Source organism: Saimiri boliviensis, chromosome 7, assembly GCF_048565385.1.
Source record: "Saimiri boliviensis isolate mSaiBol1 chromosome 7, mSaiBol1.pri, whole genome shotgun sequence".
Lineage (NCBI taxonomy): Eukaryota > Metazoa > Chordata > Mammalia > Primates > Cebidae > Saimiri > Saimiri boliviensis.
In genome coordinates this window covers 105,541,031-105,564,734 of record NC_133455.1, presented here as the reverse complement: position 1 = coordinate 105,564,734, position 23,704 = coordinate 105,541,031, and the positions used below count along the sequence as shown (strand labels likewise).

Here is a 23,704-nt window from a genome sequence, read left to right as displayed (position 1 = left end):
GAGATTAACCATTAACATGGGTTGTGCCTCAGGAAGAAGGAATAATAGATTGAGTCTGGATTTCCATTAAAATAACAGAATGAAGAGGTTCTAGAGAGAGATGAAAATATCATGAGTGATGTTGGACCTGGAGATATAAACATGAACTGCATCAATTTAGAGCTAATCAGTAACTTCTTGAGAATTGTCACCAAAAGACAGAACATGCAAGTCAAAACCACAATGAGAGATCACCTCACAGCTGTCAGAATAGCAATTAACAACAACAACAACAAAGTGTTGGAAAGGATGTGGAGAAACTGGAATCCTTGCACACTAATGATGAGAATGCAAAATGGTGCCACCACTATGTCAGTGTGGAGGTTTTTCAAAAAATTAAAAACAGATACCATACGATCTAGCTATTCAATTTCTGGATGTTGATCCAGAATAAATAAAATCAGGATCTCCAAGCGATACCTGCATGCCCATGTTCATTTCAGTTTCAACAGCCAAGCTATATAAACCTAAATGTCCACAGACAAAGGGATAGAGAAAATGTGGAATATACATATATACATTGATATGTTATTCAGCCTTAACAAAAAAGGAAGTCCTGCCATATGAGAGAGCATAGATGAACCTTCAGGACATTATGCCAAGTGAAATAAGCCAGTCACAGGAGGACAAATACAGCATGATTCTACTTCTGTGAAGTATCTAAAACAGAAATGCACAGAACAGAGTATATATTTGTATATATACTCTCTGTTGTATATAACATTACAGGAGAGTATATATTTGTAATGTTATATACAAATTTTCCCCTCCTGTGAGCCTGGCTCTGACCGGAGAGGGAAATGGGGAATTACTAATCCACAGGCATAAAGTTCCAGTTAAACTAGATGAATAAGCCCTAGACATCTGCTGTACCTACAGTCAACAATAATATATTGTACACTTAAAAATGTGTTGAGAGTATACCTCATGTCCAGTGTTATTACCACAATAAAATAAAATTTTTAAAAAGATTGAGGACGCATGCAATGAGGAGAAGAGGAGGAGCAAGAACGGAGGGCTGGAGATACAATACCAAAGTTTTTGAACTAGTGAAGCAGCTCTCTTGTGTGGTTCACTTAATACTTGTAGGAAACTGGAAATTAAGGAGCCAATAAAGGACACCAAAAAAGCAGCGTATATAGTAGATAATTTTCATTATGGAAATCCATTGAGAAAACTTCAAGTGCAGTTGCAATATCAAATTATATGGAGATTAGAGAATTAAGACAAAAGAGGATTTGGTGTATGATAGTCAACTGAGACTAAAGAAAGTATTTTCAGAGGTATGGTGAGACTATTAAAATGCTTTTGAGTGGTAAGGCAGACAGCTGTGAAACTCAGTAGAATGCAGGATAATTCCCAGTGTTCAAGAGGCAGGCATAGAGCTAAGGGCTAACAAGACCCACTGGAAGCATCTATACAAAGGAAGCATCTATACAAAGGAAGCATCAACTTAATTTTTTTTAAAAAAAAAAAGGAAAATAAATTCAAAGAAAAAGTCTACAGCAAAGCAAGCATTTATTTTGAAAAATAAAATCAGAAGTAGTTTCTAATTGGGTAATTAGCTATGCAGCTAGACAAAGCTATCCAAAAGGATTCGCATGGTGAAATAACCTTTTGTTTAGGCGGTGATTTTCAGGTGAGATTGGCTGTTAACCTTTGTAAACTTTGCTGTTAACCTTGGCAAGAACTGGGTGACAAGTTTCAAAAGATAAGTCAAAAAAAAGTATTCGAAACCCCTGCAAGAGATGTTCTAAAAATGAAGCAATAAATTATGATTGCTGATGACATAAAAATAGCCATCAACTTTAATCGGACTAGACCAGGTGGAGGCCGCGTACACAAAAACCGCACTGTCACTAATTATATGAAGAAAAGAAAAAAAGAAATATTCCAGGCAAGGACAGAATGACGTCCCCCTTATAACAGCCATAATCACAGCACTCTGCAGGCAGTCTGCAGCACCATGTAGGTTGTATTTTTGTCAAATAATGTGAGTGTGTCTGACAGTTATGTTCTATCTCAGGCTGTGTCCTTGATAAGAGTGTTCTAGTGGAGCAGAAATAGAAACTGAAGGATTTCCCCATCTACCAGAGAATAACCCTATGAAATCAACCTAACAAACCAGTAATGATGACTCAGTGCCATAGACCAAGTGACTGGAATAGAGATCAAGTCCTTCCATAGAAATCTAAATCAATCTCAACTGGTTAATGTCTAAAAAAGCATAACCCAAGATTATCACTTTATTGTACACCCTTTGGTACAACAGCAACAGGATAATAGGACAAGGGGATTATGAGGTCACTCATTCCAGCTGCCCTCTTTTATGAGTTTATAAATCCTCATAAAAATGTTTGCCTTTTGCTTGATAAAAATCTAAAAGAATCCTAAAATTAGACACATAAACAAGAACTGGTTTGAAAATTCAGGTTAGAAATATGAACCCCAATATTGCAGCCCAAGATCTTTTAAAAATAAATGTTAGTAAAAGCTAAAAATACATTTATACTTACCATATGCATAATGGGTAAAGGTAAAGCCTTGGGAGACAGATGACTTAGGCTTAATTCCTGGTTTTGCCACTGCCCGCTGGGGTAACAGTTGCATAACCTCTCCTTGCTTCTGGTTATATGTAAAATGAGGGTAATAATAGTAACCACTTCATAAGATTGCTGTGAAGATTACGTGGTGACTTACATAAATCACTTACTAAAATGCCCTGACACTGAGTTAGTATTCTTTGTTTTTAAAAGGCAAGATCTTACAGCCTCAAACTACCGTGCTCAAGGGACCTTTCTGCTTTAGCCTCCACATATTTTTTCTTTTTTAGAGATGATGGTCTCACTATGTTGCCCAGGCTGGTCTCAAACTCCTGGCCTCAAGCTATCCTCCCACCTTGGCCTCCAAAAGTGTTGGGATTACAGGCATGAGCCACTGTGCCCAGCCATAGTACTAGCATTGTATCACTATATCAGTAAATCAGATTTGATCTCTGCATGTAACTCATCACATCTAAAACTCGGCATAGGGAAGCCTTAAATAAATGGTTAAGGTAACTAACAGCTTCAGGTAATCTGATTATGTTCTAGGAGGCTGCAACCTTAACACAAATCTGACTGTAGCAGGGAGGAAGGATGGACCACTGGGAGGAGTAGAGAGGAGAGTATTGCCTCTAATAGTGAGGCTGTAACATCACAAAAGAAGCCTAGATATACCTCAGGCCAACAAGAAATCAGAACCAGCCAGAGGCTCCATCAAATATATCTACCTGGCTTATGTTTAGCCCTTTCATCTCCTAGGATGAAGTAGGAAAACTTTGAGATGTCATTTGATTTTTTAGTCCCAGTAGTTCAAGAGAGAACACTATCAAGACTCATCAGTTTCAAACTCCAGCAACAGTAATGCAACAACTCTTCACTGTGTTTGTCCTTCTGACAATGTACAAAGATCCATGAACTACGATGTTCACATCAGAATGATATAAGTAGTAAAATAAAGGCAGCATACCATGAACATCCTAAATGTTCAACTAAATATGGTGGCACAATAAAGTGATAAAATCATGCAGCCATTAAGATGTGCTTATACTTGATAATTACTAACCTAGAAGGGGAAGAATCATGATAAATATTGAATACACAGAATAAATCATGTTTTATAAACACATATCCATAGAAAGCACACCAAAATGTTAACAGTGATATTCTCTAGATGACAGATTACTAGAGAATGTTTTCTTCTTTGAACTTTACTACCTTTTCTAAATTCTACACAAAGTTCTTATTTTAGCTTAATAATTTAAATAACATTTTGAAGAAAATAAAGAGGTTACCATGACTGGTATTAAGACACTGAAAAAATATTTGGCAATGAAGAACAAAGTGCTGGAACAGGGAATCGCTCCCCTCTCTCCGTTCCATTTCCCCCTCTAACTTTCTCCCTCCATGCCTCCCCACTTCTGCTGGATTTGAAAGTGGCTCAAAATGTGGCTGGGAAGAGAAGAATGAGTTAGTAGTGGCTATGAATTTATCCCCCACTTTTTTCTTGCCCAACCATTACCAGCTCCCTGCCACTATTTACTGTGATTGTCACAGTAGCCCTTTTGCTAGATCAGACTCGAGTTATTAGAGTAAGGTTGCTGGGCGGGCGGCGGTGGGGGAGGGTGTTGAGGCAGGTGCTGAAGCTGCAACATCTGCAACAGTGGCAATGAAATGTGGTCATAGCCTTCCATTAAAAAAAAAAAAAAAAAAAAAAGTTTTCCCTTACCCTTGCCTCCTCCTAGTTTAAAGACGCTATGCTCAGGAAATGCCACTGGATTTTTTTTTCTTCTTTCTTTTTTTCCTTTCTTCCTTCCTTTTCTTCCTTTCTTTCTCTTTTTATTTCTTCCCTACTTCTTTCCTTCTTTCCCTCCTTTCTTTTTCTTCCTCTTTCTGTTTTAGTAATAGAAACAAGGCTGGGCACAGTGGCTCACACCTGTAATCCCAGCAGTTTGGGAGGCCAAGGCAGGCAGATCATGAGGTCAGGAATTCAAGACCAGCCTGACCAACATGGAGAAACCCCATGTCTACTTAAAATACAGGATTAGCCAGGCATGGTGCTGCATGCCTGTAGTCTCAGCTACTCAGGAAGCTGAGGCAGAAGAATTGCTTGAACCCAAGAGGCGGAGGTTGTGGTGAGCCAAGACAGTGCCATTGCACTCCAGCCTGAGCAATAGGAGTGAAACTCTACCTCAAAAAAATATATATATAGACACAAGTCTTCTCTGTTCTCCTAGGCCTCACCTGAGCAGGCCTTTAAATTAGACAATTCTAGGGCTAGCAGATAGTCACGGTCCTGGGACTAAATGCAATAAACCGTTCTGTGACCAAGCAAGAGCATTTATCTATGCAAAGTTGGTCACTGAAGGGGATGAAGATCAATTTGTATAAGAAGCACTGATATTTGAAATGAAAAAAAGTTATAGGTGTGGACTGGACAAAGTCAAGTGGCATGAAAGGGTAATGAAGCTCCAGAAACAAAATAACCTTGAGACAAGAACTATGACTGATGAACTAAACTCAAGACAAGAAGTCCAAGATCCACAGAGGAGGGTTAACTTTGGTCTGCCCCTCTGTTTCCAGACACCTGGCACAATACTTGGATCCTAGGAGGTAATGGCTCATCATGGGAATATTAACTGAAGGAGAAGTGTGGAGTGCCTCTGGTAAATGTCACTGAAGGGTGGCCAAGCCTCCCTCCAAGGAGAATGGGTAAGACCTAGACTTTGAGAACCTGGATGTCTGTATACCTGGTAAGGACTATCACTCAATACTGACACCATGTGGAAGCAAAGAAGAAATGGCAGTAACACTAAACATCAGTGCTTTCCCTTGCGGGTAGAAAGCAGCCAGATTTTCCTCTCACAGTATAAGCTTCAGGGGTTTTTGGGTAAATCAAGATGAGAGGAAAATCGCAAGAAAGAGATATTAGACTTTCAGATATGCAGATTTACAGTGAGTTTTAATATAAATTTGCTGAAGGAAGGGGTACCACAACTTATACCACTGAATATTACAGAACTATTCACAAAATACTATACTATGAACAAAATCAAATACCATAAGTCTCTACTCTTTGAAGGTTTCAGCTTCCTCTCCCTTTGATCCCAAAGTTTCCAAATACCCAAATATTTTTTGGTCAGCTCCTCAATCCAAAATTCAATTTATTTCGTGAATGAAACAGAGGAGAATAAAGAGAAGGCACTGCTACCATGAAATCTCGTCAGTCTGACTGTTCTTCCACATGTAGACGTATCAGTCAGGGACAGTAAAAGTAACCCACTGTTCCCCACTGTCTTCTCCCCCATCCTCTCTATCATGCATTCAACTAGAGCAGGCGTCCCCAAACATTTTACACAGGGGGCCAGTTCACTGTCCCTCAGACTGTTGGAGGGCCGCCACATACTGTGCTCCTCTCACTGACCACCAGTGAAAGAGGTGCCCCTTCCTGAAGTGCGGCGGGGAGCCGGATAAATGGCCTCAGGGGGCCGCATGCGCCCGCGGGCCGTAGTTTGGGGACGCCTGAACTAGAGGCTGAAAGCTTCATTGGCAGGGCCTGTGTCTGTTTTGTTCTCCACTGAATTTCCGGCACAGTGTTTGGCACATAGAAGGAGCACCACAAATATCTGTGAAATGAATTAGTTCATTCAATTGTCAGATCAGACTTCTCACAGGGGTAAAGAAGAATAAAATGTGATCACAATCTAGGGGAAGACTGAGGAGTGGGTTCATTAAAGCTAAGTTTCTTACGGGACCTGCAGGTCTGAGAAGGGAAATCAGCAGTAACAGAGGGAAGGGAAGCAAAACCAAAGCAGAATCAAAGAAAGTTTAGTAACTCAAGTTTTTCCCCATAGATGAATGTTCCTAGTACCAAGCCTTCAAGCACATGCCCTCCCGAACCTGCTGCAAGTCCCCTGACTCTCCCACACACTGGTATACATGGGGTTGTAGGATCATGGTTTCCCTTTAATTGATTAGATTTAGCCAAAGACTTCTGTGATTCTTTGTCTACCCTCAGATGCACCAGAGAAAACATGGAAAGGATAAAGCATTTCTATCTTTCACATCAGGATATTTCTATCTAATATCCCAAAAACATATAAGAGAACTAATTCAATTAAAATGCATCAATATAAATGGAAAAGTCCATGAGAACTTTTGTCCTACTTGACAAGATACAGTTAATATTTGGTCACATGTAATATTTCTATTCTCTGCAAACATAAATTATATTTCTGTAAACATAAATTTAAAAATAAAAGATATCTTATTACCTTCTGCCATGATGAAAGTGAACAAAGTGAATAATTAAAAGATGCCCAAATTATCCTTTATTCTTTTATTAAAGTATGTTTTATGATTCTGTGCCTTGCATAAATCCAATTTGTATTGATTTTCTAGAGATAATATAATGCATACTGTAAAAGCAACTGCCCCACAGTGGCAAAAACAGAAATGACTCATAAACTCAGAGAACAACCAGATGTTAGACTGAAATAGAATCCCAGTTGGACGTGGTCTGCTGCTCCTCCCTCTGTACCCAGTTTCTCTGAGAGGTAACTCAGATAGTCCCAGCCTTCTATCAGGCAAAAAAGTCCCTCTCTGTTAGTTCCCTTCCCTTCAGGTAAATAGGATCTTTTATCCCACAACATGACAGGACAGATACTAATATAAACTTTATTAACCTATATGAATATGTAGATAGTAAGAAGTTTAAAATATGCCCATAAAACAATGTGACTTTTTTGTTACTAGACACTGTTTCAATCAACGTTTATGAAACATGAGGCACTTTCCTGTGGTGAAGAATGAAGCAGATCCAGTAGCTATATTGAAGGACAGAAAGCTTGGTACGTATGTCTTTAAAGCCAGCCTTCCTACCTGGAGTCCAAGGACCCATAGACAGTCCATGAATGAGCGTCCAGAAGCCTGCGAATCCCTTAATAAATGCAATGTGTTTACACGTTTGTACGTGCATTTGGCAGGGCCACGTGCTCAATAGATACCAAATTCTCAAAAGGATTGGTGGCCTCAATGTAAGTTAAGAATCACTGCCTCAAGGCTTATAAAGGATTTTGCTTCTCAAAACAGTTTCAGATGCTCAAAACATTTTTTGAACTTTTCCTTTGGAATGTTTCAAAGCCTAGGATACCTTTTACGAATAATCTCAATAATGACAAGCCTTCCTTGGAGGAGGACTCCAATTCTTAAAAATAGGAAGATGCCTAAACTGCATAGTTTATATTTGGATAAAATGACTATAACTATAAATTAATGAGGCTAATTTTCTTGGGGTAGATTAAAGGCTACACATATATTAATTGAAAATCACATGGAAAGTACCAACAAAAACATCAGTACTTTAAGGATAATATTAACCAAGGTGAAAAAAAGACACATTTCCATTTTTTCATTTATTAAATTCATATTTTTTTAATGTATACTATGTATCAGGCACTCTTAAAAGTGCCAAGGATACAGGAGTTAACAAAACACATAAAAATCCCTGCCCTCATGTAGTGTTCATTCTGCCATTTTTTTTTTTTTTTGAGACACTCTCACCTCCTCACCCAGGCTGGAGGGCAGTGGCATGACCCCAGCTCACTGCAACCTCTGTCACCCAGGTTCAAGCAGTCGTCCTGCCTCAGCCTCCTGAGTAGCTGGGATTACAGACACTCACCACCATGCCCGGCTAATGTTTGTATTTTTAGTAGAGATGGTGTTTCACCCTGTTGGCCAGGGCAGTCTCAAATTCCAGACCGCAAGTGATCCACCCACCTCAGCCTGCCAAAGCACTGGGATTACAAGCGTGAGCCACTGCACCCGGTCTTATTCTGCCATCTTTGTTTAACAATTGAATTCATCTAACATGTACTGCACAACCATGAATGTGTAAATAGAAATAAAATAGAAAAAATAAAATAGGAGTTTAAAAAGTATGTCATAGAGAAAATAATGTTAGGGTAGAAAATTATTAATGGCAAAATACAATGTAATGTTTAGCATGCTGATATAAATATTTGGTTAAAATGAACACAATTAATATAACCAAAACAGAAATAAACAGTAATGATATTAAGTGCTTGACAATTATCAGAAAATATACAGTATACTTTTAAATTATATTTACTCATGTGATCTAAGCAAAAGCTACAGAAAGATTTGGGGGATTTGGAGGCACAGGATCAAAACATGGAGGAAACAGAAAAAAGGATGTCATCAAACTCAGGACTGCTCCCTTCTCCAAAAATATAAAGATATGCCATATCCAGAAATTCGTAGTAAATAAAGTTGTTGCTCCAGGCCTAAATCACTTTCATAAATTAAATAACCAAATTAGTCTCGATCCTTCTCTAATCTGAACACTTCAGGTTATTTCTAACACTCTCAAGCTGCAGATCAAAGAGCCCAGAAACACAACTTTCTGATATTATCCACTATGGTTTTAAAAGTCTATGTGAAAATGCAAATAAATAAATCAATATTTAAAAATAAATAAGTAAAGTCTATGTTAATGGACTAACAGTTAATATAATCTAATGGGAGAATGTCTTGAGACATGGATCTGCCCGGAGAAGAAAAGTGATCATCTTCTCGTTCCCATTCCCCATCAACATTGTCCATCACCCCTCCGATTGGGTGCCTAGAAAACACAGATGAGTGCATACTGGGAATAAGAGAATGAATAGAAAGAATCCTCAAGTATTCTAGGTTGGATACTAAGAAAGTCATCTGATGCCTTGCAACTGCAGCTACCCTTTCTAAGCTTTCTCTGCATAACTTAAACTAGAAATCTTGGGGTTAGGGGAGACATACACAGGCACACACATGCTCAAAAACAGGTGTTTTCATAAGCAAATGTTGAGGTGAATGCTATTTTGGAGTGAAGAAACTGGAACAACAGGGACTAAACTGCTTGGCATAACAATATAAAGGAGTTTTCTTGGGTATAGAGAATATTAGTTTTATAACTGATTTCTCTTATCCAGATATAAAGGTTTGGGACCAGGGAAATGGAAGCCAAGCACCAACCTGGGAGTGATAAATGATCAATGTATAAAAAAGGCTGGGGCCTCAGGAGAAAGACTGGTTTGTGAAGGGCCTGATGAGGAGTGTAGAATTAGGGATAAGATTGAAATAGATACTAAAAGTTAAAGCAAATTTTAAACACTAATATCAAATTTTAAACATTAGGAATTGTAAAACTAAAAAGTTGTTTTTGTCTGTTTGTTTTAAAAGACAGGGTCATGCTCTGTCACCTAGGCTGGAGTGCTGTGGTGCCATCACAGCTCACTGTGACCTTGAACTCCTAGGCTGAAGCGATCCTGCCCATCAGCCTACAAAGTTCTGGGATTACAGGCATGAGCCACCTCGCCTGGCCTAAAAGGTTGTTTTTAAGGAAATAGACTTTCTTCTAGTGAACTGTTTAATGAATCTGTTTTATTGTATGACTTTGAGGAAAATAAGAAATCATTCTTTTTAATCTGTGAACACGCCAGTTTGCTCATGCAAACTGATCTTAGAAAAATCAAAATACTTCTTTTCTTAAATGATACCATCTGGCAAAATGACCATGCATTCATTTACAACACAATACTCTGTGAACATGTGATCATTCAATATGACAGTGATGAAAGTTAAAGAATTGGGCTTTGTTTCTTTTTGTGGAAGAAAAAGTTAAGCCATTAGAACGATGGCATTTGAGAACATAAAGGAGTCATTGAGGCAGGGCAAACACTTGCTTAACCACTCTTGGTGGTAGGAAAATTATAAAGGACAGGATTCTTGTTCCAAGAGGTCAGATAACCAGATAACCATGGGTAAGCATATAAATGGCCCAGGCTGCGCTGTGCTGCAAGGTAAAGTGTTCCTTGGGTTGATTAATCTCCAAGAAAAAGAGCTCACTAGCAGAAACCTTTTTGTAAAGTGTAGATATATCAAACATTTTAACATTTTCTTTAATGTCAGGGTTCTCCTAAACCCACATCTTAGGCTATAAATGCTCCCTTATCACCTGCCTCTTCATCTTTTCTTGATCTAAAAAGAACATTGCCAACTACAGTAGATATTTTTCAAATATTCTACCCAGTGTTTTTTATTGTACTTTAGGCTCTGGGGTACATGTGCAGATCATGCAGGATTGTGGCATAGGTATATACAAGGCAAGGTGGTTTGCTCCCTTCATCCCCCCATCACCTATATCTGGTATTTCTACCCACGTTATCCCTCCCCACCCTCCCCACCTCCCACTGTCCTAACCAGTTTTAAATGAAATTGAATGTAAATTATTAATGCAACACATAAAAATCATTCCAACAAAATTTTCTGCTTCACTGATATCCCATTTTTTATGTGAGATGACTCATTTTAATGTCCCTTGAGCTAATCTGTATTTTCCTATATTCAAAAGGCCCTCTTGTACTCAATTGATTTTATGTCCTCAACACTCGATTTCTTAGAAAATTTCTTATTAAAACACCAGCAGAAGCAGTAAATAGTAGTGCTTAGTAACCTTTTCCCATCAGTGCTAGAAAAACCATATTATCTTTTTCATAATCTCATGGTATTCACTTTTCTTGACTTGTACCCAAAAATATATATAATCCTTCTTCTGAAAAGTACATACCAGTAGCAGCAAGAGAGGTCTGATAATATTTTATTCTTTTTCTGAGCATAACTATACTCTAGAAAATCAAGTAAATTTCAGAAAACATTTAACACTGGCAAGAGTAAAGTTATCAATGTCACAGTTTAAATATTCCATCAATACCTCATGAGTTTTCCAGAAAAGGTCAACCAGAAAATAAAAGTCTTCCATTTTTTGGTCTATAATTTTAGGAAAAATAATTTACTTGTAGCATTTATTTTTCTATTTAAAGGTACTAGTGTGCTTTTGTACTTGCTAAGGTACTGTTGGGTTTTAATCAGTTTTCAGTTTTTTAAGATTATGCTGAAATCTTATCTTGTTCACTAATATGCAAGTAACTATTTTTACTTGATGTCATTTGAGTAACTAATGGCTTGTTCTCTAATCTATCCATTTAATGGAAGTGTTAAATAGCACTGAATCTAGGACTGGCTCCTCTGAGTCATCATGTATCCCTCTTACTTCTAAAACATTAATAGTCACCTTTGGGTGATACTACCATGGTCTGCCTGGTTCCAATACCCTACTACCCCTATCCCTTCTCTTCCCGCAGTGGAAGCCACTGACACACTCCTGGATGTTCACTCTTATCTCAGGCTTTGGACCAATAGCCTCCTCATGAGAAGGGAACTTTAGCTCAACGTAGAGCTCTAGATATCAAGTCAACCTTGCTATTAGTTCAACTCTGATAACTGACTCTTTGGCAAAGCTCTAACAACAGGATTCTGTCTTGTTTTCCTGAAACCAAGTCCCAACTGATCCTTTAGATGTGGTAACTGGGTCCCTTGCTCAATTCCTTCTGTGCCTGGGCCTTTGTTCTGATGAAACCATTATGTCAGCTCTCTAGATACCATAAAGTACCTTCCTGAAAGGATCTTTCCCCCAGTGTCTATAGTTATACCGTGATCCCAACCCATCTCTAGCCTCCCTCACTCAAGGGCATGTCTAGTTCCAACTTCCAGGTCCCCCACATCACTTCTGTTCCAATTAACACTGTCATGTCTGACTCTGCCTTGAAACATAAGACAATCAGTTGTAAATTCACCAACAGAATGCACAATTGATCAAACAGAATATTTTCATAGATATTGAGTATGCAAATGTCTTCCCAAATCCATAAAATGTTAATAGCATTTTCTCTATGTAATATGTCACAATTATCACTGCAGAATAGAAAATGAAATGTACAAATTGTATATACTGTTAAGAAATGGTACAATATTTGCTGAATACTAAATCCCATTCTCTCCTTGGCTCTTGAAAAAAAAATGTTAGGCAAACAGATTCATAATTTCATGGAATATGTATATTTTACTTCATTTCTTTTTGAAATAGAAAACTTAAAAATGCCTTCAGATGCTTCAACTATTCTTCATAATTCTAAAAAGTTGGTTAGTAGCTCTGTGGTGCTCTGCTCTATTTTGTACACTAGCAGTTTCAATTTATGATTTTCTTGGTGAGGAAAATGACACATGTAAATAAGTTAAACAGTGCCAGCCGGGTGCGGTGGCTCATGCCTGTAATCCCAGCACTTTGGGAGGCCAAGACTTGCAGATCACTTGAGGTCAGGAGTTCAGGACCAACCTAGACAACATGGTGAAATCCCATCTCTACTAAAAACACAAACATTAGCCGGGTATGGTGGTGCACACCTGTAATCCCAGTTACTTGTAAAGCTGAAACAGGAGAATGGCTTGAACCCAGGAGATGAAGGTTGCAATGAGCAAAGACTGTGCCCCCGCACTCCAACCTGAGTAATAGAGCAAGACTCCATCTCAAAAAAAAAAAAAAAAAAAAAAAAAAAACAGGGCCAAATGAATGATCTATTGTTGAAACAGAAAGCATTTGGAGAAAAATAACTCCCATATGCTACTGGCAGAAACATAACTTGTTTCATTCTTTTCAGAAACCCTTTGCACAGTTTGTTTCCAGAGTTTTCTTAAAAGTCAACTCCTTTTGACACAGTAATTCTCTTTCTAGGAGTCTTTTCCCCAAAAAAATACATTTATTCAAAGATTTATATACAAAGATGTTTCATTTACATCAAAATCAAAATAGAAACAACCTAAGTGAGCAATGAAGTTTGATTCAATAAATAACAGTACATCTATCTATATGATGGGCTATAATACTTAATGAAATCAGGGAAATCCAGAAAAAAAATTATGTTCTGGTTGGTCAAGAGTCTCCAAATAGTAGGTGATTTTAATTTTCTTCTTCTTTTTCATTGTTCTTCCTCTTGTTCTTCCTTTCTTTTCTTCCTTCCTCTCTCTCTCCCACTCTCTTTGTTCCGTAGTTTCCAAATGTTCTGTACTAAGCATGCATTGCCCTTTAAATAATCCCTCTCCCAAAAACAAAGAATTGCAGAGAATATAAAATAATTTAAGGGCATGCGAGTTTCTTCAGGTATAATAAAGAAAGATCTAATTGATTTCTTTTTAATTCCTTAATAAAGGGTAATTTTCCAAAAAGCTGTGGTCACTGTTATAACTTCTGAAACTACCTGTGTGTAATGACTGCCCCATCCTCAGAACACTGCCTCAGCAGATCTCTAAAGAAGATCTTAACAAAAAAGCTAAGACGCAAATAAACCAAAAAACTATTTTTGTAAGTACCCTATTTAAATACAATAGGCTGCAGCAAACTCTGGCAGTCTAATCCCACTAAAAGATTTTTACTGTGGTTTGGAGGATTGGACTCTTGGAGAACAAGGTGAGAAAATAGTTGTGAGTGGGCTCCAAACTTAAAAACTTGCCTTCAATTACAAACTACCGTCAATCATCAACCACTAGAAGGAAATGGTCATGGATCATGTGAACCCTCATGGAGTGCTTACCAATTTTGACTCACTTTATAGTAATATATATATGAGAATAAAATGAGTATATATGAATCCTTAGGATAAACCTCTTCAGAGACAAGAAAAGCACTTTGCACAAGGTCACATATCTAGGTAGTGGCAAATCCAGCTCTGTCTGCCTCCAAAGCTCATTTCCTTTCTAATATACTACTTGATTCTGCCAATTCAAAAGAGAACAATTAAGCAGAATGTTTGTAAAGTACCGTGCACTGTGGTGGGTATTGAGCAGGTGCTCAATAAATGGTAGTCACTTTTATAGTTGCTAAAAGTTAGTGATTTGTGTACATTCTCACTTCAAAAAGAATAAAAACTTAGGAAAACATACCTGAAATGGATTTCAAAGGTCTTCTGTTAGCTGAAGTGGCTTACTAAGGAAACAAAGCACAATTTCCCATGATTCCATGCAGAATTCACAATATGGTAAATTACTGTTTATTCAGAATGATCATGATATGAGGCTGGTTATTATTGCTACTTAAAAATGCATCTATGAACTACTACCAATATTTTACACTGCACACAATAAAACCCCCTACCATACACTAAAAACGAGTTTATAGTTTTAACAATGGAGAAAGTTCATAATCTTTTACAAATTATGAACAAAAATTGTTACTATGGTTTATAAACAGTACTCATCAGTAAAGATTTTCAGTAAAATGAGCCCTAGATAATCCAACTTTCACTATCTTACAAAGTTCATTGCTAACAGGCTGCTTTCAATTGGAGCTAAGAAAAATATTTTGGGTTTCATAATTAAACTTATTTAGGACCAGACTTCAAGCAATATGAATCTACAGAAAGCAGCTACTTTCATGTGATTAGATTGGGACTTGTATTGAATTCTCAGTGGTATGAAAGGTTCTTGTGCAAGGGCAGGGGCTGCATTCTCAAGATCTTTTGGATCTTGCCATAATGCTTGATTATCTGCTTATAACATATACTTGATAGAAATCCACTGACTGACAGCTGCTCCATCCTAATTAGAAAATGAGTGCTGTCTTTCTTGGCTGAAGTAAGAATCTAGAAGTTCTCAAGTCTGTCACATTGGTTACTTTTTCAACAACTTATGAGGTAACTTTTGTCTCAGAGCCAATCCTACTTTTGGTAGATCTTCTGACTCTCCGGTTCTGTTGCAAATGCTAATGAATCAGTTCAGGAGTTGAATTTCAAGAAAAGTGTTATGTAAGAGAAGCAGCCTTTTAGAGCACAACTAACTACTGTGTTGGATATTGTGAAGTTATTTAACACCAACATCACATGGTGCTTTCAGCCATGGAAAACTGTGTAAGGAACACTATAATAGGTCAGTGAGATTAACTCACTCTTGGAACACCAAAGGCACTTTTTTCCTGTATCCTAGATATCTAAAGTGGATTACAGATGAGATGAAAAGAGTCTCCCATCCCACAGCCAGATTTAGAATAGATCTGGAAATGTGAGGTTCAAGTAGGAGCTATTATTATTAATCACTACTCAGAAAGGGTCTATTATTAATCATTATTAATCACAACATATCCTGAAAGTCTAGTTTGACACTAAAATACCTACAAGGGCATTAAAATGTCTAGCTAGATTACTAAGAAAATTACACAACTAACAGGAAATAAAGTCATAAGAACTCACCTTCATAGAATTAAGAATGAAGAAGTACTTCTAAATCATCCAAAATCTACAAACTCATCTGGAGGGAAAGATAAGGAATTCTGTTTTGAGATGTTAAGTTTCAGATGCCAATAAGTAAAGAGGAGAAGTTAGGAGAGAAGCTAAAACTGTGAAGGAAATCTGTGTGTGACTGTGTAAATGTGTGCATGTGTGTGTGGTATATTAGTCACATTCACAGGCTTGACAGCCGATGCCATGGGAATTAGACAAGAGTCATGAGGGAGAAAGCATGGACAAAGAGAATGAAGGCAAAGGCCAGGCATGACGGCTCACACCTGTAATCCCAGCATTTTGGGAGGCCAAGGCCCAAGCGGATCACTTGAGGTCAGGAATTTGAGACTAGCCTGGCCAACATGGTGAAACCCCACCTCTACTAAAAATACAAAAATTAGATGGGCATGGTAGCACACACCTGTGGTCCCAACTACCCAGGAGGCTAAGGCAGCAGAATTACTTGAACCCAGGAGGCAGGGGCTACAGTGAGCCAATAACATGCCACTGTACTCCAGCCTGGGCAACAGAGCAAGACTCAGTCTCTAAAAAAAAAAAAAAAAAAAAAAAAATGAAGGCAAAAGGCAAAACTTTCAGCAATGCCTATATTTAATAGGATAAAAAGAAACAGTTACAAAAGGAAAGTATAGATGGAACTGATAGGTGAGGAAAGAACTAAAATAATTCAGTACCACAAAAGCCAAAGAAAACATTTGAGAAAGCAGCTCTCAGGAGTTTAACAATATGGTGAGAGACTGAGAAGACTGAATCTGGCAATGTTTTATTCAAAGCATTTTGGGTTGCAAAAGAACACTCAATATAGTTCAAGTGAGGGGGAATTTATTTAATAATGATAGAGGCCATCTCATAGGGAAAGAAAAAGTTGTCTTATAGGCACTTGATCTAGGCAACTAGTCCAGTCATTCTCTCAAAGTTTATATGGTGAATTTCTCTTCTCTATTTTTTCTCTTGAGCAGCTTCTTCTTGTTGTGCACAGACCAATATAGTTGCCTAACTCAAAAATATATTAAACTATAGGGCAAACACCCACCATAAACTGAAACTTCCTCATCTTAATGCAAACACATTAGAAAGCACGATAAAATGATAAGCTGTGGGTTGGCAATTGAGTTCACCAACCTTTCGTCATGTATACATTCCTAGACAGTCAACTGCAGTGAGGGTAAGTCACATGGTGTAACCATGGCCACCAAAGCCTCCAGCAAAGGCCATGGACTGAGAAAAAATGAAAAAAGAATGTGTGAACCACAAAAATGTGTTTATTTCAGGCAATCTAGAAGTGAGTGTTACACCTACCTCAATGTTCAAAAACATGGGGGTGCCTATCCTGTACGAGGTGCCATAGACTGAACTCAAATGTTGCTTCTTCCCAAATGTCAGCAGAGTAGGAGACAAAGAACATTGAGGACAACCATGTAACTACAAACTATGAACAATAAAACTGCCATATAGAAGTGATCAGATGATGACCAGAAGAAATAGAAATGACTTTATAGAGGAGGTGACATTTTTGCTGAGCTCTGAAAAATGACTAAGATTTCAGTAAGAGATGGAAACGGAGATAGGGAAGGAGAAGGCTCAATCTAGGAAACACTGTCTCTACTGCTAGGCTGAGAGCCTCTTGAGGATAAAAAATATTTCCCGCAAATCTTTGTATCTCCAATACCTCATATACTATTGCTGCAAGGTAGGATCTCAATTAATATTAATATTTTTATTATTAAATATTGTGATGGTCACTACTGTTAACTTGATTGGATTAAAGGATGAAAACTATTGTTCCTGGGTGTGTCTTTAAGGGTGCTGTGAAAGGAGACTGACAGTAAGTCAGTGGACAGGGAGAGGCAGACCCACCCTCAATCTGGATGGGCACCATCTAATCAGCTGCCAGCATGGCTAGAATAAAGCAGGCAGGAGAAGATGGAAGACCAGATTTGCCGTTATCAGCAAAATTATGAGAAAGTTTTGAATCTGTTCAGAAAACAATCATATTCAGTACAGGTATTGATCGACTTACGACTTATGCAACTTACGATCATTTGACTTTACCACAATCGCTAGCCAAAACTGCTCCGCGTCTGGCAGCGCAAACGTTGCCCAGCTGGGCGTACGACAGTGTGGACCAGCTTCTGGCAGCACTACCATTTCCGTGTGCACCATTTCAACTGTTATCCCAGACTCGGTACAGCAATTTGTATTTTGTGTCTTGGATATTTTTCATCAAACCCCTCCCAAGATGTCTATCAAGAGGAAATTGTCTTTGTCTACGCCTCAGCCTGCCAAGAAGGAAAGAAAGGCCATCGATCTCAACATGAAAATGAAGGTAATTAACAGTACAAAGGAGGAAAGAAAGTGAATGTGATCGCACATGATACGAAGTTATCACACTCAACTGTGTTGACGATTTTGAAAGATAAAAAAGGAATTCGTGAAGCTGTGAAAGGTTCTGCACCCATGTGATCGACGGTAATAACAAAGCAAGAAAGCGGGCCCATCCACAAAATGGAGAAATTGCTATATATTTGGATGGAAGATCAAATTCAAAAATGGACAGCATTAAGTCTTTTTACTGTGCAGATGAAGGCGAGAAGTCTATTTCAGACTCTGAAGGAGCGTGCTGGAGAAGATTATAGTCAAGAATTTGTAGCAAGCACTGGCTGGTTCCAGAGATTCAAGAAAAGATTCCAAATGCATAGTGTTCGAGTGACTGGAGAAGCGGCGAGTGTGGATGAGGAAGGAGCACATGAGTTTGTTGATAGTCTGGATGAATTAACTACAGATGAGGGATATCTAGCAGAACAGATTTTCAATGCTGATGAACTTACAAATGAAAGCTATTCGAACTGGAAGAAGAAAGAGTGGCGGAAGAAGAAAGAGGAGAAGCAGAGAAAGAAGAGGAGGAGCCAGAAAGAAAGTTCACCACTAAGGGATTATCAGACGGTTTATCTTTACTGAATAAACTTCTTATACATTTCGAAGCAATGGACCCAAACATCGAACGATTTGCAAGGATTGAACGGATGGCACACGATGTGTTTCGTCCATATCGTGAAATTTATGAAGAAAAAAAAAAACATACAATTCAGACAAAGCTCACCATGTTTATGAAAAAACCAACTGCAGTAACCCCAACTGCTGCCTCAGATGACAACATCAGCAATCCACAGCCGAGCACCAGTGGCCAATAAAATGTTTCATACATGTTTATATATTTTGATATGTTTTGCAATTGGGAAAATGTCTCCTATGGTATTTTTTACACCTGTATTTTGTATTTTTGTATGCACCTGTATTTTGTAATTTTGTATGTTTTGCAAATATTAAACCAGTTGTACTGGTAATACAGTGTTTTACTTAAACCTGACGAATGTAAAAATAAGAAACAAAATGGTGTAGAGATGATACAAATGGCATAAAATGAACAACGAAAATTATGATATATGACAATAATGAAAGAAAATTATGATAAAATATGACTTAAAGATTTTTATAACATTATTTCACAGTTCTGTACATATAGCCTACTCAACTTACAACCAAATCGTGTTACGACGGGTCTGTCGGAACCAATCGTGGTCGTAAGTCGAGCACTAGCTGTACTTAAAAGCTATTGAGACATAAATGGAAGGGTCAGGTTAAGGACATATGATGAAGGGCGTTGAATATAAACTAAGCATTAGACTGTTAGCATGGTATAGGGAATATCACTGCCCTGGAAACAAACTAAATTATAGCACCATATCTGACAAAAGTTTCCTTGGCCATTTTTCATGTATAATACGAGACTGGCAAATTTTCTCCACCACTTCAGACAGTTGTTTTGAGACATGAATTAATAATGTTATGTTGAAGATGGTGTCATTCATCTTTGTATTTCCCACAGTACCCATCACAGAACTTTGCCTAGTAAATGTATAATGGCTTTAATTCATTTGTAAACTGTAAAACTATTCAAATATAATAAGACACATGCATGCATATATTCATTAAAGCACTATTCTCAATAGCAAAGACACAGAATCAACCTAAATGTGCATCAGTGATAGACCAGATAAAGAAAATATGGTACATATACACCATAGAACACTATGCAGCCATGAAAAAGAATGAGATCATGTTCTTTGAAAGGACATGGATAGAGCTGGAGGCCATTATCCTTAGCAAACTTAACGCAGGAACAGAAAATCAAATACTTCATGTTCTTAATTACAAGCAGGAACTAAATGATGAGAACACATAGACAAATAAAAGTGAACAACCCAACACACTGGGGTCTTTTGGGGGACAGAGGGTGGGAGGAGGAAGATAATCAGGAAAAATAACCAATGGATAGTAGGCTTAATGCTGGATGACGAAATAATCAGCACAACGAACTCCCATGACACAAGTTTACCTATGTAACACACCTGCGTTAGCCCTGAACTTAAAAGCTTTTTAAAAGCAAAATGTTCAATCCTCACAATAAACCCATTGAACTTAGTATATATGCAACAATTATGTGTTCAACTGAATTAGTTTTTATTTTTGTATGTATTTTCTAAGAATATTGCCATATAAATTCCGTGTGTGTATGTGTGTGATAGAGTCTCGAGTGCAATGGCATGATCTCAGCCCACTGCAACCTCCACCTCCTGGGTTCAAATGATTCTCCTGCCTCAGCCTCCAAGTAGCTGGGATTACAGGCACCTGTCACCACATCCAGCTAATTTTTTTTTTTTTTTTTTGTATTTTTAGTAGATACAGGGTTTCACCATGGTGGCCAGGCTGGTCTCAAATTCCTGACCTCATGATCCACCTTCCCCAGCCTCCCAAAGTGCTAGATTACAGGCATGAGCCACTGTGCCTGCCTTTGTCATATAAATTCTGTTTTTTAAATGTGCATTGAAAATCTGTGATGTCAATAGCAAAGATATGGAATCAACCAGAATGCCCATCAATGATAGACTGGATAAAGAAAATGTGATACATATACACAATGGAATACTATGCAGCCACAAAAAGAATGAAATCATGTCCTTTGTGGGGACATGGACAGTGCTGGAGGCCATTATCCTTAGCAAACTAATGCAGGAACAGAAAGCCAAAGACCACATGTTCTAAGTGGGAGCTAAATGAAAACACACAGATGCGTAGCGGGGAGGGTGAGAGACAGACAAGGAGGAAATATCACTGATAGGTACCAGGCTTAATACCTGGGTGATGAAATAATCTGTACAACCAACCCCATGACACATTTACCTATGTAACAAACCTGCACATCCTGCACATGTACCTCTGAACTTAAAAGTTAAATTTACAAAGATGAACCAGCCACCACTCTCTCCCTCAAAGAATTTACAATTTAATGAGGGAGATGAGACATGTGTGAAAACACATAATACCAACCAACACCTTGAAAATGGAAATGTGAGTAAGGCAGTTTGCTGTGGTAGCTGTCTCCAAGGTGGCTGACATTAATTCCTTTTCTCCCTACATGTCCATGCCATGCTCTTGGCAAAGAGCAGTGACTTTCTTTCCACTCCCTTGAATCTGAGCTGGCCTGTGATTTCAGGGACCAATAGAATATTACAGAAGTGATGGTATGTCACTTGCAGACCTAACCTTTAAGAGGAATGGTAGCTTCCATCTTGGTCTCCTGATGCCTTTAAGAAGTTGTTATGCTGAGAGAAGCCAAAGCTCTGAAGGACGAGGTGCCATGCAGAGGTGGAGAAAGGCCAAGAAGCACTGAGGTCCCAAACTTGTGACTAAGGAAGCCATCTTGAATATGGATCCTCTAGTCCCAGCTACTTCAGTTGATGAGACTTCAGATGAACCATGCACCTGAGGCCTTCATAAACTGCTAACCCACAAAATCACAAGAAAGGAAAAATTGATATTCTAAACCACTAAGTCTGGGATAGGTTTTTAGGCAGAAATAGGCAAGTGAAATATATGGGAAGAAAAATTAATTTCAAAGTAGAAAATAGGGAAAGATTTATGAAAAGGTGGTTTTGAAGAACAGGTCAAATTTGAATGGGAAAAAATAGCTAAAGGGGATTGTGATTTTTCACAAAGAGAACTGAGTATAAAATGAATCATGAAAGTAAGAAAGTCTAGAATACTTAAGTAATGGACAGAGATTTGGGTTGATTTAAATATGCACATTTGGGAAATGTGTACTGGGAATAAGGGCAAGACTGAAACTTAAGTTTCAAAAAAAAATGCCTTGAAGGTATCTGAACTACATACTGTAGCCAACTGGGTGATGTAAGTTTTTAAGCAGTAAAGTGTCATAAGATTCTCACCTCTTCACTGCTCTCATCCTAGTCCAAGCTTCCATGATGTCTTAAGACTTCTAGAAAAGCAATTGATTTGTCTCTGTGCTTCCATTCTTGTTCTCTTACAGTTAGTTTTTGACATGGCAACTAATATAATCAATTAATAATATAAATTAGGTCATGTCCTTCCTGTTCAAAATGATTTGAGAATTTTATATTATACTTAGAATAAAATCCATAATTGTGGCCCCCTAAAAGAGCCAACATAATCTGGCATGTAACCAAATTCCAGCCTCCCAGAAGGAAAGCAGGTGTTCAAGGTAAGCCATATTGTTTATGTAAACAGCTTAGGCACAATGAACCAGCTTTTGAAATTATGGAATCATGAGACCCTTCCCCAAACACAAGTTCCCAGATGCCAGCCAAGGGCCAACTTTGCAAGGTTTTCCAAACTCTTCTCCTCCCACTCTCTACCTTCCACATTGCACTCCAGCTACGCTGGCCTTCTTGCTGTTTCTGGAACATCGTATCAAGCTCATTTCACCTCTGGGCTTTTCACTTGCTATTCTTTCTGCCTAGACATTCCTTTCGGTCTCTGATAAAATCTAACTTCTTCAGACAAGCCTTCCCTGATGACCTTATCTAAAATAATGTCTACCCTATCCCTTGCTCTTTTTCCCATTAAATTGCTTTATTTTATTTCATAATCTTGAATACCATATGACATTTATTGTTCATTTTTCATTTATCACTTTATAGTCTATCTTCTCATACAGATAAAAATATGACAGGGGTTTATCTATTTTGTTTATCACTATAGTCCCAGTACCTAAAATAGTGTCTGACACATTGCAGATTTTCAATGAATACCTCTGGAATGAAGAAAAGAAGGAAGTTAGATTAGAGCTGCACTTTATGAAGAATGTACAGAAAATAGTTAACATGGCAGATCTAAGTTGCTGTCCTTAGAAAAGCCTGCTTGCAAAGTTGGCCCTTGGCTGGCATCTGGAAACTTGAGTTTAGGAAAGGGTCTCATTATATCATAATTTAAAGGCTGGTTCACTGTGCCTAAGCTGTTTACATAAACAATATGGCTTACCCTGAACACCTGCTTTCCTTCTGGGAACCTGGAATTTGGTTACATGCCAGGCAGAGGGTGCCTACATGACCAGCTCCTAGTGAGAAGCCTAGCCACTGAGCCTCTGACAAGTTTTCCTGGTTGACAACATTTCTTATGTGTTGTCACAATCCCTTGCTGGGGGAATTAAATGTGTCTCCTGTGCCTTCACTGGGAAACAATTCTGGAAGTTCGCGCCTGATTTCCCCGGGATTTTGCCCCCATGCACCCTTTTCCCTTTGTTATCTTTCCTTTGGATTCTTTCTCCATAAATCCCATCCATGAGTCCTAATATATGCTGAGGCCTGTGAGTTCTCCCCACGAGTCATCAAAACTAGGGGTGGTCTTGACCTCCTGATACCAAGAGTATTATGAGAGCAGCTTACAAGGTAAATTTGATGACTATAGTAATTATTGACAAAGAGGCCCATTAGGGAAAAGGCTATTGCAATTTTCTAAGAAAGAGATAATGACAGTAGCAGTGGAGGCAAAAAAATTGGCTCTTTTGTAAGTATATTTTCCAGGGGACAGTTTTGCAAACGTCTAATGAAAAACGAGGTGAAGGAA

At 38.2% G+C, this 23,704-nt stretch overlaps 1 protein-coding gene across 5 annotated transcripts in view; it reads right to left on the bottom strand.

The window, feature by feature from the left end:
• TMEM117 (transmembrane protein 117) overlaps nucleotides 1-23,704 on the bottom strand; it is a 515,768-nt gene that overhangs the window by 427,580 nt on the left and 64,484 nt on the right. Inside the window, exon 1 of one of the 5 annotated variants that reach the window (XM_074403161.1) lies at nucleotides 2,556-4,241. The exons of the other annotated variants lie outside the window; for them this stretch is intronic. Coding sequence (XP_074259262.1) covers nucleotides 2,556-2,649 — 94 coding nt within the window. The 5' untranslated portion in view covers nucleotides 2,650-4,241. Of the gene's footprint in view, nucleotides 1-2,555; nucleotides 4,242-23,704 lie in introns of those variants that run through there. 5 annotated transcript variants of the gene reach the window in all.